Here is a 17755-nt window from a genome sequence, read left to right on the forward strand (position 1 = left end):
CCTGGATCCAGATGCCAATTGATGCATGCGAGGTTTCGGAGTCTGTGTATGTCTGTGTGTGCGCTTTCGAGCTTTCTGCTGTCCCGGTATGGACTCCGTGATGAGGGATTTTTTTTCTTTTTTTGTGGGAGGGTAGCGAGTGAGAGGGTGCGTGTCTCGCGTCAAGTCCCATTCGGGGTGGAGTGGGAGCCGGGGCGTGAAAACGAGGTGCAGAGGAAGTGAGCTCTCCTCCCCCTCTCGCGTACCTCTCTCTCTCCCCCACACACCCAGTCGGGAGCTGCTCCCGCGGTTGAGTCTTTTGAACTGCTACCAGACCCATAAACCCCTCGGTGGCATCCTCCCTTCTTCCTGTCCGCTGCTGGCCGTGTATGCAAGCATGAGAGCAGGTACCTCGGGCACGTTCCCTTACGAATAATTTGAGGGGGGACAGTCTGAGGTCGAAGACTTCCCTCGTCCCCTCTTCTCATACGTTTACTTTTTTTACGGCCACACCGATAATATTTTTCACTCCATAGTTTCAGGAAATTTTAAGTTGCCAGTGCCACATGTAAAGCTTTGACAATGCAGCATATTGCAATGTGAGCGAGGAATTAGTTTTCGCCCTGAGGGCATTGAAAGCGGGTACTCTCGTTTGCAAATGAAAGGAATGTAACCAAGTACTTATTGATTGGTGAAATTTAGTAGCATACATAACTTTGCGTTTAACAGTTTAAGTTATTTACTTGACACGAAATGTCTTAATCTCTCCACATGTTCTGATCCTAATTGCTTGTAATAAATTGTAATTTGTCGAATCGGGGATTAAATTGTACAGGGGCTGGCATACTTTAAGCGGAAAAACGAAATTTTAAGTTGGTTATTTTCGTATCCTAAGTCTGTCTGTATCAAAATTACTTGCAGCTGACACTTTGATGGTTACAATTTACGTTGCAAATGAATTTAGTCGGATAATGGAATGTGTTGAAGTGACCCGCAGTCTCGTGGGTTGTGGCCGCTCGTTTTCCTGCGTCTCGCGCACTCACCAAGGGCGGCGACTCTTAAAAGCGCAGGCAGGGACTGTGAGGTAAAACTCACAGTGGAACTGCAAGATAGCCACTCTCAACCGAAATGACAATTCACTCTGGAAAATGGCAAGGTCCCTCAGGAACACAACTAAAAAAAACTCCACCTCTAATAGTAAACAACACCAGACTTACCACTGACTCCGAAAGAGGAGAGGCCTTCCTCAAGCGCATGTCAGACGCCTTCTCCTCTCCGCCTGCAACCTCATCTAACTCCGAAGCAACTGACTATGCAAATGCTGCCAAACTCATCCCTTCCCCTGAACCTCTGACTTGCACTGTTAAAGAAATCAGCCTCCTCATCTCTAAACTACCAAACAAGTGCTCCTCAGGCCCAGACAATATCCCAACTAAAGCCCTTAAATTACTGCCACTCCCCTGCATCTCATTCATAACGGACATATTTAACGCGTGCCTGGCCTCCTCCTACTTCCCGCTTTTATGGAAGAAAAGTAATGTAATAATGCTCCCCAAACCTGCCAAACCCCTCTCTGAAATCTCGAGCTACCGTCCTATTTCACTCACATGTGCCCTCAGCAAATTATTCGAAAAAGTCATTCTTAGCCGCCTGCAATCTCTCCCTTTCCCTCTATTCAGGCAAGAGCAATTTGGCTTTGCGCCCAACACCTCAACAGTACACCAGATTAATCGCCTCACCGAGCTTATCCAATCCGGCTTCAACAGCAAAATGGTTACAACTGCGGTTTTCCTGGACATCAGTCAGGCCTTCGACAAGGTCTGGCACGAAGGTCTCTTACTTAAGCTTGCCAAGAAAGACATTCCCCTCTACCTTATTAAAATCGTACAATCCTTTCTCAACAATCGCTCCTTTTCTATCCTGCACAACACCTACAAATCCCAATCCCAACCACAGCTGACAGGCGTCCCCCAGGGGGCGGTCCTAAGCCCAGTTCTCTTCAACATGTTTATTGACGACCTACCCTCTCACCCTCTAACACACATGTTCCTATATGCGGATGACACAACCATTGCTGCACAAAGTTGGTGGCCGTCTAAGACAGACGACGCCCTGCAAGACCACCTGCACTTGATAGGAGACTGGCTCGAAGAGTGGAAGCTTAACGTCAATCCTGACAAATGCGCTAAACTCTGCTTCTCACGCAACCCTCTTAAGATCACCCATACGTACCTCACCCTCAATCTCCGCATCATCCCCCAAAGAACATGTGCAACCTTCCTCGGCGTCACCTTAGATGAAAAATTATCCTTCTCCTCTCATGTCACTTCCAAACTAGCCAAACTCCGCTCAGCATCCTACGCTCTTCACCCCCTTCTCTCCAGATCTTCCAAAACCTCCCTAAACTCTAAACTTGCTATCCTCCATTCCATACTACTCCCCCTAGTCCTTTACGCGTCCCCCGTATGGGCCACAGCACCTAAAGGAGCGATTGGCAAGATCGAGGTATGGCTAAACAAGTTGTCAAGACACATTGCAGGAGCCCCTTGGTATATTCCAAATACCCTCATTCATAAAGAGCTAAACATTCAATCGGTCAATGAGCTTATCCAAAAAGCACTTCATAGTTATAGCAGGTCCATCTCCAGCTCTAAAAACCCCCTCATATCTTCCCTATGGTCCTCATCCCTCCCAACTGGCAAAATTAAATACGCTCATCAACTCCTTAAGCCGCTTCCTAAAAAAACCCCGAAAAGAAAGGCACCCAAGTTTCCGCAAACCACCCTTCTCCATCCCACTCTTAATAAAAAATTTATCCCCTTCCCTAAAAGAAATAACCTAACAAGGAATTTGCAAACAACAAAAAAAAAGCGAACCGGTCCAGGCTCTCCTAACCTCCCTCACCTCATTCCACCCGATCCTACCTGATAAACAACAAGCAGATATTCACCAGCCCCTCCCGCAGCATATCCTTATCCGCCTTCCCTAACCTACTCTCTCTTCCTCCACATCTTCCTTGGAAAAAAAAAAAAAAAAAAAAAATAAATAATAATAATAAAAGCATTATAATAAAAAAAATCAAAATCAAATAATAAAATATGTATTAAAAAAAAACAAAAAGAATATAAAAACATTTTTAAAAAAAAATTATATATCAATTAAAAAAAAAAAAATCTAATAAGCTAATAAATAAAATGCTCCTTCAACTATCACCTCATAAAAGCACTCCATGGCTCCAGTGGAACAAAGTTCCGAAGGAGTACTACAGGTTCACTACTCATTCCTGGTCCTTCCTGGTCCTGAGGTAAACTCATGTCAATTTCTCGTTTGTGTTTGTCCAGGAGAAATAGACCTGCTCCGAAGGCTGGGCGTTCGGTTTCCAGAAATTCAAAATCTCCCCAGCACTTCCTGTCTTCCTCACCCTCTTCCCCCTCCCCAAACAAGCGTCCCTGTTCCTTTCAACTCGTGTCCCTCGACTCTTGAAGAAAATTCTCGCACCAATAGAGGATCATTGCGATTGTTTTCATCGCTAACTTGAGTAATTTTCCATTTTGTGCTATTTTAGGATTGGTAAATTTATTCCTAAACTAGCGCAAATTATCTAGGTAATCTATGTAGTAGTCAATTTATGAGGCGTAATGACGCAGGAGTCCTGCACAAGCCTCTTCTAGTGCTAGAAAACGAAGGTTTTATGATTTTTAAGTATCAGGATAAGTTCACCTGCAGGCAGTGTAAACTCTGCATTAACTCTCATGCTCATGTGTGTGTGCTGGTTGTTCTGTCCTAGTAATGACAGATTACAGCGAAATGGTGCTTGCATTTAGGAAGTGTGTGAGCGCTTCCAAACTATTCGATCGCTATAAATCTTCAGCAATAAATAGTGCTTGTGTTAGTATCTTCCGCCGAACTCCAATCAGAATCTTAAGCGGCCGGTAAGGTTTAATGTTTTGTAAGTACTTCCGATAACAATTATAAATGTGAAAATTTTGTTAGGCATGAAGTTTATCCTAAGATATATTATTTTGATCCTTGTCGCACCTCTGGGGTCTCCTTTAAATCACCTTCTACTGCCAACCCCTGGAATTTTTAAGGAAAATGTCGGGAGTCCATCCCATGCCCTTAGTCGCGCATCAATCCCTCCCCATAAACTAACCCCTCAGCCGTCCTCCCTTGTTACCGCGGAGTCGTCCAAGTGGTGTCTCCCACCACCACTCCTCACCACCTGTCCCTCTCATCATTTCCCCTCCGTTGGTCATAACCTCCTCTTCCACAAGCCCGTACCGAAGGGTCGGTTGCGTCACCTTGGCGGTGGCGGTGGTTCAAGGACTCCCAACGGCTGTGGCGGAGGAGAGGTGGCGTGGCGGAAAGTGGTCCCTGTCCGCCTTCCTCACAGTCGAGGGACGCCGAAGCTTAGTGTCGGTCGCTGAAACGGGTCCCGTGCGATTTCGCCCCGCGGAGACTTTTACCGAACACGCCCCCATTCTGTGCCCGCCCGGTGCTGCGTTATAATGGGAAACCGCGACAATTTGTGTGTGTGGTGATTCGAGGATTGGTGCGCGTGGTATTAAATGAGTATTTTTGTTCCCTCTCTCCCTCTGCGTGAAGATCTCGTGCATCGCTGGGAAATGTTGGAATCGCGAGTGGAAGAATGTCACCAGGCTCGCCTCCTTCGTCAAGAGATAGCGGCGATGAGGGATGCTATGGTGGCTCCTACGGTGGGCAGGATACGAAACGGAAGGGTGGAAGACCTCCAAAACAGGAAGGAGTTGGAACGAAGGATTCAAGAGGTCAAGGTAAGGATTATTTATGATTGTCATCAACTCTCATATATGTTCGGATCTTGTTGGTAATCGACGTCGTTGTACCTCACGGATGGTAATATTGTCTGTCGTATGTGTAATTATGTATGCCGTTCGTTCCAAGCTCGTTCATTGATGGAATTTTCTGATTCAGCCCGAAAGTGTTCATTTTGCGGTGTTTCGTTGAGGGGTTCATAAACGTAATTGTTTTGTAAACGTAATCACTTCAGGAGTTTTCCTTGTAACATTTAAAGGCTCCTGGAGAAATTGATAATCACGATAAAAAATCGGTAGGTTAACTAATATTTGAAGAACAGACTACTTTGGTTTATTTCTTCCTGTACACCCAAGCATGATCATAGTTTTTTCTGCCTAGTATTTTCAAGTCACACAACCAAATTTATGTTTTTATGTACGGAGCATTCCGGAATGGATGAAAAAACTTCTGGCTGAGAGTTCATCTCTACGTAATAAAGCTAGTGATCAATAACAGAACGGTTGAAAATGTATGAGTATCGGTATTTGGCTTTGGGAGATAGTTTTGTTTCTTATGTAAGGGGGGTCCCTGGGTCTAAAGATAAGACTGTGTATTAAGGAAGAAAATAAAAATATTTTGGCTGAAACATCCAAGGAAGAAATGCTGCACTCCTTTGATGTTTCTCGTCAAGGTGGTGAGGCTGAGAATAAATCGAGAACGGCCATTATTGGAAACTGTTCAATTCGGGGTTTGACGATTCAGTCATGTGCTGTAAATCGTATCATTAATTTTTAGGACCGTGGTCATTAAATGTAAACTTTTGAAAATCCGTAGTTACGTTTTGTAGGGTTATAATTCAACCACCAACGGTTTTTAAACTTGAGGGAATCTTTATGGACTAAGATGTCATATTCCATTAGTTAGTATCCTAAAATTATAATTGAAGTAGTATTACTTTTGCATCCAATAATATGTTTCGAATATCAGCTGCAGCTACAGGTAGACGGGAACAGGGATGGCGATAAAGTTTTCATCGTTCCCATCATCGTTTATTGCGTATCATTAACCTTTGTCATTTAATAATTCAGCTATGGGAACGAAATCAATTAATTTCATTTCGTGGAACGTCTCAAGGAAGTGGAAATGAAAGTTTCCAATCGGAACAATTGGTGATTGAGAAACAATAACTCAAAAAAGCTCTTGGCCTTAGGGGAATCATTGTTTACTGCAATATTCATTCAGGGATTCAGCCTTTAGTAATTGTCCAGTATTTTAATGAGAAGCTTATTTTTCTCATTTGACTACTTTCCCTAGTGAAAAAAGATGGGTTTTGGAAGCTCGTCAGTATAGCAACAATGGCGTGAGTCATTTCACTCGGCGCCGCTATTGTGATAACTCATTTAGATCAATGGCTGTTCATGGATATGCGTATTTCTTTACAATTGCGGATCATAGATATGCATATTTCTTTACTATTGCGAAGAACGTTCTTCGCGGATTCTCTACTTTGTGGCACTAATTCGTTGAAACAGCGGTCTACGAATAAAAAAATGTGAAAAATTACAATCCTCAAAAATCCTAAATGATTTGGAACATAGAGGGTTCTGATTTTCTCTGAGTTTGCATTAAAAGAATAATAATTACGCCCTGAGACGGGAAAGAGGGGATTTTTAGGGAAAGGTTAGATTTTTCGAAATTGCCGCTTACATAAGTGAAGCGATTATTACGAAAACCGCGAAGGGTATTGTGATGTTTGTAATGAATTTTCTGTTTTCCTTTGCATGAATAGTTCTAATTAGAGTTACCAGTTCTTTCCATTGATACCGTTACGAAAGAACGACTTACTCAATAGCGTTCTACGAGTATAAAATGCCGGGAGCGATGAAATCGGCGCTCGGGGGAATTTATTTTGTATGAGGCGCTACTACATTTCTGAGAGTAAATGGGCAGCAGCGGATGAGGTTGCCGCATCATTTCCCTCGCATCGATGGAAAACGGCTCCAGTAACCCAAGGCCCTGAGCGAACTTTCATTTCATTAATTTTCAGATAGAGTTCCCTGTTGCCGAGGGCCGACAGAGGGTTCTCTCCTCCACGCGCCATTTATTTTCCGCTCTGAATAGATTTCCGGTAGCTAATCTCAATGGATGCAGTGCTTTTTCGCTGGTGTTTCATGTTCATATAATTGTTTTGCGTACTAAGGTGTAATTTTCATTCAAGAATTTCTCGCGACTGCATACACTACTGTGTATAAAGAATATCTGTTTTTCCGGCGTGGAAAAGTACCTTGCTATTCACAGGTATTGAGAAATGGCTTTTTCTGAATAATAACGCTGTTAAATTTGTTTTCCGATTGTGGAAACTCTGATTGCACGCTAACAACGAATATTTTGGTGCAAAGGGAGGGAGGAACTGAGTTCTAGTATGGGTCATTCTTCATACAGACCTAGTTATCAAAGTTTTGTAGTTAGCATATGGTGCCGTTATGATACTGCCGATAAATTGGTTTGTCTTTTGAATCCATGACATAGAAGCGCGAAAAGGTGCTGTTTTGCATAATGACGCGTAATGGGCAACTCTATATTCTCCCCAAGAATTAATCGAAAAGTCTTACTTCTTTCAAAACGTCATGCTTACTGTCGTGCTTTATTGCTAGTGATCGCGAAGATTATTCTAAAATGCTACGCCCCGATTTTGTTGCGTTGATACGCCGAGTATTGTTTATAGTTTACATGAGTAATATAAATCTGCCGAGTGAATGGCGTCTTAGTGATTCACCGCTAACTCGTGGGCGAATTCGAGGGGGGGAGCGAGTGTGACGCCCTCTCCTTCTTCACGGGGGATTTAAAAGTGAAGTACATATTTCGCGCCGGTTCCCGAGGAATATGCGGTCGTGAACAGGTATGCAAAGCAGGCGGAAGGTACGTGTGGGGTGAGGGTGATCGGTGGGGAAGAGAGGAGCTGCAAATGGGGCCGGAGGCGGCGCCGCGGCTTTCGGTGGGTTGGTCCAGATGGGGCGAGGGTGAGCGACGGGAGGGCGAGATGAGTGGGCGGGGGAGCGTGGCTCTACCCATTTGGGGCGTCGCTTCCGGGTGGGAGGGGGAGGAAAACAGATGGAAGTGGGGGGTTTTGAAAGCGGCGGAGTGGGGTAGGCTCCCGTTGAGCGAGCAGGGGTGGGTGGAAATGGGTCGGAGGTACGTGAGGCCCTTGCGAATTGGGGTTTTAGAGCTTAGGGGTGCGACGAGGTTTTTTTCAAGCGACAGGTTGCATCCCTTCTAGTTGTTGGGTTTGATGATCAGCTCATATCGATACGAGTTGGTACCACGGTGGGTTTCTAGGGACTCGTTGGAGGATCCAGGAGGGTAGTATGAAGTATGAAGAGTGGGTGTGTAAAAAGCTGGACATGTGAAGGGCGGAGTGAGACGGTCTAAGACGGTCCGTTTGAATGGCCGCCAAATGGATGCTATCTGAATGAACAAAACGAGCGGTCGTCGATACGCACGTGGAAGACACCTTGACGGTTATAATATTTAACTTGAAATGTTGCTTTTAACTCATTAATTTATTTTTAACTTTCGGTCGGATGAATTTGGAATATTTCTTTGTATATTTTTCGTTTGAACGGACTGAATGGCAGCACCTGGACGAGGAATCAGGCATATCGTCCAGATGGAACTTCTTCAGTAATAGATGAGTGCATGGCCTTTCCGAGATCACCGTAGGTGACTTCTCTTTCTAATTTATTCTTGGCAGTTAATTCTTTTCTCTTAGTGTTGGTTATATTTCTCTGGAGTAGGAGTGATATTAGTTAGTCTCTCCGTTAAATCCGTTTGTATTAGTAAATCCGTTTGTATTAGTTAAACAAATTTGCGACGGGATCTGAAAATCTATGGACAATAAAAGTGTGCGAAAATAGAGAAAAAATCTTAGAAATATATGTAAACAGAAGTGAACTATCAAGGAATCACAAAAGAAAAGGACTGAACATCCTTGAACTACTACTAAGTCAAAGCTTGTATGAGGTTTTATAAATACTCCTCCATAAGTAAAGATTTTTACTTTCTATTGGCTTCCTGTTCACTTACCCGTCCAGATATATATTGCCTTGTAACTGGTAGGACAGTTCTTGACTTGTAAAAAAATTATACCGATTATTTTATCCTAAAATTTTATTAATGGTCAGTAAAACTATTGGTTGTAATGAGAATCTAAAAACTCAAAAGACATTTCGAAAAATAAACTCAGGAAATCTTGGAAAGATCAATAAATTTTCGTCCAGTTCTCGTTGTAATCATGTTGTAAATGTTAATTGAATCATTATGCGGATGTAATTATATTTCGGGAGGATATGTATTTTTCTGAATTGTGGTAGCCAATTTACAAATTATTGCATATACATATTTTCGACGGGATTTAAAAGCGGAGAGCGAAAAATCAAGAGCAGTAAATCTCAGAGAAGTTTCCTTAGAGAAGATTTATTTGTCAATAAATCCGTTAGCGCCTCGTACTTGTCTCCATTTCGAAGGGTGTGATTTACTCAATTGTTTAAAATTTTGTCTTTATATGAATTCTTATGGCTTCGAAATGAATTTCCAGGTTAATGCTATTCGTTTTAATAATTAGAGGTGTTGATTACCGCCGGGAAGCAGGGAACGGTCCAAGTTCACTGAGTTTAGAGGTTCGGTGATATACGATTCGAATGATAGCGTGAATTTCAGTCCATGACTCCCGCCTCGTTTGCCCTCGTCAATACAGGATGCAACAGCTGGCGCACATTGGGGCCTCACGCTCTCTTTCCCCCTCCTGCCCCCCGCCCTCTCGTTTTCATCTCTCACACTCCACAACGGGCCAAAAGTGAGTCATCGGCCCGCCGCGGCTGCAGCAACCTACTCTCGGGCCTCTAGCCTTGCATGCGCCTTTCCTCTCGTCGCGAGCCCTTCGCTCTCTTTCGGAGAGTGTGCACACGGAGCGTAATGTTCCGCGGTCTTCGCGGGCGGTAAGCCGAGAGCTGGAGCGAAAGTGGGCCGTTTTGAGGGCGTCCTCTCCCACTCTCTGCCCTTGCATCTCACCCGCCCCGAGCTCTCCTGGGCCCTTCGCGATAACGTTGATTGTTTCACCGCCATAACCGTGGCGATTGATCACGTCGGTGGCTTTTTCACTCGCCATTTCGGATCCGTTTTTCTATCTCGTTACATCAGCGAGCAGGCTGGTAGGAAAAAATTGCGATACGCGAGAGACGTTTCTGTTCCATCGTGGTGGTGATGTGCCATTTTACTCGTTAAAGACGCTGTGGTAATGTTCACATAATTCATGCCCTTTTTAGGTTGAAATGCACAGGTGATGGGTGAATCGTTACCAAGGTAGCTTCTGTTGATCTTTTGATGTTTACTGAACGCAATTCGTCCCCTAGGTAACTCACGCGAGATTTTATTGCACCCCCCCCCCCTAAAGCATCAATTACGTGAAATCATTCCCTGCTCTTACCCCTTGGTATCGTTTAGTTTCGAGTTCTGGTACTGTCCTCCGCCGACTGGTACATATCAAAAAGATTTTTATTACAGGGAGTTCTTAAATTTCTAACGGGTATTTGCTATTTTAGCCTTGCCGATGAACTAGGTTATGTCCTTAGATGGCATCCTGAACTTACGCAATGTAGACCCATGAATTGAGGGTATCAACTCGGGCTTGTTTCGCAAAATGCCAACTCGACTGGTGGCACCGTTTCTCAGGTAATCTCGTATACGCCTCTGGCGTTTAATTTTCTGGCGCTGCCTTTGGTTTGCATTGCAGTCGTCGTACAGGTATGTATATAATGCGTCGTATTTAACTCTCTCCGAATATATATTTGCTGCAGCCATTTTCGACTGTTCGATTAATTCTTTTCGTGCGAACTTAAATGACAAAAATTCTTCATGTGTGTTACTGAAAGACAATAATGAAAGATTATTAATCTTTTTATTTTTTGAGCTCCGTTTAGTTTCGCCAAAGCAAGTAATTTCCTGGCGACGTGTTAAAATGAGATATTCCTTACGTTGATTAAAATTCATTATTATTTCAATAATATTGTCGTTAAAATATCTATTCCTTACTATTTAGGGTAGATAACCGGAAGCTTTCAGATCTTAAGTACTTATTTGGGAAGCCTTTAGTGTTTATCACGCATCTTTGTCTATAGTCTCCTCTTAAAGATTTCCTTGTAATTTTGAACTACGTGAGTTTGGGCGTTGTCAATATGCAGAAGAGTAAAACCGTGGGTATAATGATGAGAAATAAATGAAACTTGGTCGTTGTTATAGGAGACCAAAGAGGCGTAAAATTAAGATGAAATGCATCATAAGCAGGTGGCCGTTGATCCAAGCGTTTCAGCGCCTATACCTACTGCAGTAGGTAGGATAGTCGTTAATTTTCTGACCTAAGTGTCGATTTCCTCAATTTCTGTGATCTTTTGTTACTTTCTCCGAAGAGGAAGGTAGACAAAAGTTGTTTGTTCTGCTTTTTTATGTCTGGCCAATCTTGAATTAATATTCGGGCCTCGTTAACATCCTTCAAGGGTGTAACGTGCAGTTTTCATTTCTTTTAAAAACAGAAAACGGTACACAGTGGGGAATAAAGAATGTGAAAAATTCCAGGAAACTGTGGGAGATGCCGCGACAGTGGATTTTTATTGGAGTCATCCACTAATGCGCCTTACAGTGCAACAATTTCCAATTGTAAAATTCATCCCGGTCAAGGCGAAAGGTTTTTAAACACTGAAATTGTTGCATTGTAATGTGGAACATGACGAAGAGATTAAGTATGAAAAAAGAAATATAGTCATATTAGTGTCAAGTACTTTCTTAAAAAAATATTCCGTAAAATCTTTCGTGTAGAGGCGATAAATAAAACAAAGAATGAAGTATTCAGTAGAAATTCGTGAAAGTAGGTAATGTCAGGATCAGGTTTTACTAGTGTGGAAGTTCATAAACCTGACCGGAAACATCTGTAGTCCTATCGTCACTTTTGGCGAGAGATGCCAAGCGTTTAATTTCTCTTGTAATTATAGCGTTAGGCGAACATATAAGTTGATGGATTCATAAAAAGGAAAGAAATTTAATTGCTTGATGTTAATTGAACTGAGCCATCCATTCCATACCCCTACCGATTGCCTAGCCACCATATCCAGGTCTCCGAGCAGTGTGACGGGCGGTTCTATTGGAAAGTGAAAGCCGATCTGAGATTGAAGGGATTTTCAATGATTTATGTCCTGGATAGTTTTTTAATGGCAGTTGAAATAAATAATTCCGCGATAATTCGCAATTTGAAGTACATACTTCTTGTTTGTTGGGAAGAGATTTTTAAATTTCGCTTAGATAGATGTAACCTTGATATTCACCCCGGTGGACTTCTAAGATCGCAAATGCACGTTTCGTCCGCTAATCTAGTCAAAACCGTTCCCAGTAGGTTTCTGTGGGAGCGACATTTCATTTCTTTTCCTGCTCTTTCTAGAGGCGACGGTCTTTTCATCTTTCACGAAGGGAGGGTGTGTCGTAAAGGGGGTGAAATTAAGCCAGGAAGAAGGGATGCTCCCGGGAGAGTTTTCACGGTCTTTTCCCGTGGGCCGCTCTCTTTCGCGTAGATTAACAGGATTAGTGTGTATGTGGGCGCCGCATCCCATTCCCACCATCAAGTTGGAGGCATGTAGTGAAGGGTGGCGGGGAAGAGCCTGTTTCGAAAGGAGTGGTGAGCTCTATTTAGTGTTCCACCTCTTGCTGTCTCTCTATCTGCCGGAGCGGATCGCCCAGTATGCTCCCTTCCCTGTGACTCCCACTCGAATTTTTGTTGCCAACCTGACTGTTACGACATGTCTGGCCGTGTTATTCCATGAAGGTCGGGGCATGTATTTTTTGTTGAAGTATAAGCTGGCTCAATGCCAAACAAATACCTTAGCGGAAAGATTTGGCGTAGAGAGAGATGTAATCTTGAGAAATTTAAGTGGACCGTGTGCGGGAATTATTTCGCAGTATATTATGAAACTCAATAACGTTCAATGAGGAAAGAGTTGTCAAATTCATACATTAGTCGTAGTCTTCGTCTTCGAAAGAGGTCTAAACACAGGAGGACTATTTGATTATTCTAGTATGTTTTCAGTGAGCGACCTGCTGGATACTGTTAAAATGCCTTCTTTGTTTTTTTCTCTTAGTTTGTGTGAGAACAAAGTAAAGTATTCACTTATGATTCTATGTTTTTAAATTTAATATTCTATGTGAACTTATCATTTTTTTTGTATTTCAAGCGGCATTCTAACTAAACTTGAGCGCTTTAAATCTCACCATCATGCTTAGAAAATTCACTTGCCGCTGAGACGCATTGCGTCGTAATTCCCCTTCAGATATAAGCAGCGAGCTAAGGAGTATCAACAGAACATGGTCATTTTTGTTGAGTAGTTGATCGGATTAATTTTTTCATCTTGGACTTAAATTCGCAGTTGGAAATATCTTTTACTGGGTAAGTATGTTCCTTAAACGTCACACGCTATTGAGCATCTTAGAGGTTAAGAGTGCAGGAAACGGCGTTTCTCCAGATGGTCTGTGAGAAAGTTGACTGTGTTATGTTAAATGACTTCTATTCTTCAATGTTCGGTGAAAGTGCGATCATTTAAACTCATTCATCTGTCGTAGAACCTTCCTTCAAAATTTATTAGTTATAATTTAATGTAAATAGGAAGGGCGCGCGTGGTTATCTATTCTCAATGGAGAACTACGAGCTTTCGCCTTCGTCTCACCGGAATGCGTCTGGAATTAAAACTTCGAAATTTAATTTTCCACGTAACTGCTCTTTCGACTTTCGTCTGGTTTCCAGAATTGTCGTCAACCCTCAAACCAGACAAACCCCTCACACCCCACCCACAACCCGAATAAGTTGCAGTGCCATTTGGTTGAAGTTGGCCCTTTCTCACTTAAAACAGGTCGTCAGCCTGGTCGTAACGGTGGCGGTGGTGGGGTTACTTGGGGAGGGGGATGCCGCCCTCTCAACTTCAACAGTCGTGTTTTGTTTGCGGGGATTTTCGCTCGCCGCTTGCATGGAAACCCCCTTGTGTGTTTCCGTGGTGGTGATAGCTAACCCCAGTATCTTCACTTGGTTTCCCCCCGCTTAGTGGCATTAATTAAGTTTTTATTGTTCAATCTCCAAAATGTTATAGTTTTCACGAAGTCAATTCAACATAAGATGAGTGTAGCTAAAATATAATTGTCTCTCTAGAGTTATTATGTAGTTGTGAATCCAGCTCGTCTTTTTCCCAATGGTTAACTACTGGCTACTCGATTTTAGTTGCCCATTAAACCCAAAACCACTAAAAATTGTTCAAAGCTGGGTTTCTATTTGTTTCTTGATTGAATAAGTAAAAAAATGAATGGTTACGCGCACAGATCACGAATTCCTCCTTTAATTTCGAAAACAGAAATGCGTATAAACAAATTCATTGCAGATCGGCAGGAACCTACTCTTTGATAGACCCTGAATAAAAAAATACCAGTTTTTACCATGATAATCTATGTTACACTTTAGTAAAGGATGTATCAGTTTGTTGGTTGCGGATTGCTGATATATGTAATACGGGTGAACGTCAAGTCATCTTTTTTCTTTCTTGGGCAGCCTAGATGGAGGTGCGATAATTTCAGCGTGGCCCGAATAAATTTAAGGGTGGCTTCAATCTAGAAGTGGTTCCGTTATTATTGAAAGCATTTTTAATTAGTAACCTGTGACTTCCATTGTGTAAATCTATTCGAGATGTGATCGGATGAGAGACCAGACCATGTAAACACTCTAAATCTATTTCATTCTGTAATGGCACCTTGAGGATATTCACCAATATTTAGCCAACATATCGGCAAATTTTTCCTCTTAAACCGGGACTGGTCTCAGACTTTTATTTCTTTGAATTTTTTGGATCATTGTTGCGAATGTATTCAGTTCATTTTTTTGTCGTTGTCTCTGAGAAAGTCATGCCCCACTTTTATTTCTCAGGCAAGATCATTTAAAGCAATTTGTAGCTTTCCCATTGATTCAGGTATGTGCTGGTCGCCTAAGTCGCATGTGCAGTACATTACGACGGGCAAACCCCTTTCACTTCGAAGAATCCTTTTCATGTAGTAAACATCCATTTTGGACAAATCAACACAGCCTCATTCTGATTTTCCAAATCTCTTTTCCAATGCCACCTCATCAAGCTGCCCTTTCGTGGGGAACTTTGCCGCGCTATCCAACTTTTGGTCTGTTAATGGGATTTCGATGGCGTCGATTGGGGAAAAGGTTTCCTGGGGCATGGCTGACGTGGGTGAGCAGGCAGAACGAAGGAATTGCAATCCCCTTATTCCGATCGAGTGCAGTAGAAGGCATGCCATTTATTAACTTTGTCATGGAAGAAACTTTGTCTAGTTAATTTTCCAGTAAAGAAGATTAATTTCATGGTGATTCGTCTATATCAGTGGTTTCAATGTAAAGCATCATTGATGGCATTTTATTGAATAGCAAAACTACTTTATTGGGATCTGCGGCTTGCCAGTGTAGGGTTATCTTACTTCATCGCTTATTTTGAATTCGACTTATTTTCCACGTAAGTTATGGAATTGGAAAAAGGGGCGAGAAAAGTCAGGATAGAAATCTTTTCAAAACGTAGTTCGACAATTGGAGAAGTGGAATGATTAGATGTATACTGAGAAGGTAAAGGTATTAATTTTAAAATAAGTAAATTTAACGTGGATGGGCAAAATCAGTGGTAAAGTTTTAATTTGCCTTAGAAGTTTGGCCAAAAGGGTGAAATATGATTAAGTTGCCTTGATGAGGGAATGGGGGGCCTGCGAGCCTAACTTGGGTATCTATTTAAGCTGATCGTTGTTCTTAAAAGAATGGCGTTAGTTTTGTGAAGAGTTAATTTTTGGGAGGTATAATTTTCGTCAACTTCTATTAAACTGTCAGATGTACATAGATACTTATGGGCGGGAGAAAATCCCACATGGTATAGTCAACGTTGTCTCAAACGGCTCAAGTAACAAATAGCTTCTCATTAATACTCACACATTGTTAAAAGAAGTGATAATCTGACGTTTCTTCTGCTTCTCATTGTTGCTTACTTGATTTGTTTGAGTTAGTCATGCTTTATTTCCCTCGCGAGGACTAGTTTTGATGTGCTTGGAAATATCATTCAATCAACACTTGGAGGTGAGCTCGTTAATAATCGGGGAGCACCCAAGTTTCGCTTTCCTTGAATGGGTGCCCACGCTTCCTCCGATAAGTAAGTGGGCCATTGCTCTCCCATCGCGGAAGTAGCATGTGCTTGAGGGGCTTTCTCAGTGTTGCTCATCGTTTTCTATCATAGGAAAATTGCTTTTTCGTTGTCTTGTATCCAACACTTGATTTCTGCAGCGTACATTTATTTCCCTTTCCCGTGTGAATTCGTTTGGGATGGTTTTTGCACCTGGAGGTGTGGTGAAATAATGGTGTTCGTAGATTGGAAGAATATTTTTGATTAACGCTAAAAATAAGTTTCATACACTGAATTACCGGGTAAAAATATTTTACCCCCGGATGAAACTCATTTTTAGCGTTAATCAAATCAAAGGCAACCCGTTAAACCTCATACCGGATGACTTAAGGGATTCATATTCCCAAAGTTCACCTGTGGGGCGTAATGTAGCAATATCGACTGGATTTCAAATCTTCCTCATTAATTGATATATAGTGTCTATGTATCCTATGCGGAATCGAACTACCTTATTTTGCCACCAGATATCATGAAGTGCAGCCTTTACGATCGACACTGGGTAGGTGAAGAATGGCATTTGTTTTTAGAGTTTGTTGCCGATAACGAAATTCCCACGTGCCGATTTTGTGTTTTTACGTATGACACGTAGGTAGGCGTGCTTTGAGAGTGATGAAATGTCACGATCTAGGTCAGAAAAATACTGATGTATGGTATCTATCTCATCTTTTCGTTTTTCACTCATGGTCAACTATGTCCCATCGATCGAATTGAAATATGATCTTACGTAGAAAGGAAATTTTAATTTGTTGTGTTTTGTGGTGTAGCGTCAGTTATTTTGTTAGAATGGTCGATAAGAGATATATTAAGATAAATTTTTGTGTCTTCATCTCATCTACATCTACCTAATACCCCGCAAGCCGCCGCAAGGGCGTGTGGCGGGGGTGTTAGGTCACCAACCGTAAAAAGGAAAAATACCACATGCAAAAAAACAACACGGAAAATTACACCCACAGCAGCGCACACACTCATGCAAAAATCCCTTCATCCAATACTCATGCAAACACATACTATTAATCTTATTAATTAGTCACGTGTAATTACACTATTATACATTCAAATCTCCTGGTTGGTTGCCTCTTATCTTAAAATCAAACTTGTATCATGGATTTTTGTAGGTATAGCTATTTCTGTATTAATTTATTTCGCTCAGTGGGTCAATTTGTAGTTCAGAGTGCCAAAGAAATGGAAATGGATATCCTGTCGAAAACCATAGCATGGATAAGTAGATAATTTTTCCTAAAAAATTATGAAATTATTTTCAACAAAATGTATAAAGCTGTACCTGTTAGGTACTGTAGGGCTCGTAAGTACTGATCATACTTGTAGGTTAATCTCTTCGGCTCCAGGCCGAATTGAGGTATTCCTGCACCACAATTCGATCGTCCCCAAAGGTTTAGATGATAATGCATTTCACATATTGGGATAAGTTTGGCAGTTGCTACCCACTTTGCTTTTTCTCTGGTTTCTCCGAATCGCAGCAATTCCTTATGAGGCAGGGAAGCGGAGTACTGTAGGTAGCGGAATGGTTAGGCCTCGCCATAAAATCGCATGGAATTGAAAATAATTATATTTCGTCCAAATGTTTCCATTCTCCCCTCGCTCGCCCACACGTGAATCCCATGTAAATGATTCCCTTTCCCTATCCGCGCCTTTTACCCCTAATACACGCCAGATCCCTCCTTCAATCGATTTCCTGTTGATTG

General features: G+C 42.1%; 1 protein-coding gene across 1 annotated transcript in view; it reads left to right on the forward strand.

The window, feature by feature from the left end:
• LOC139700117 (klarsicht protein-like) overlaps positions 1-17755 on the forward strand; it is a 62935-nt gene that overhangs the window by 20192 nt on the left and 24988 nt on the right. Inside the window, exon 9 of the mRNA XM_071598641.1 lies at positions 4585-4772. Within this exon, the coding sequence (XP_071454742.1) occupies positions 4585-4772 (188 nt within the window). The remainder of the gene's footprint in view (positions 1-4584; positions 4773-17755) is intronic.

Source organism: Hetaerina americana, unplaced genomic scaffold (genome assembly GCF_022747635.1).
Source record: "Hetaerina americana unplaced genomic scaffold, ioHetAmer1.1.p SCAF_10, whole genome shotgun sequence".
Lineage (NCBI taxonomy): Eukaryota > Metazoa > Arthropoda > Insecta > Odonata > Calopterygidae > Hetaerina > Hetaerina americana.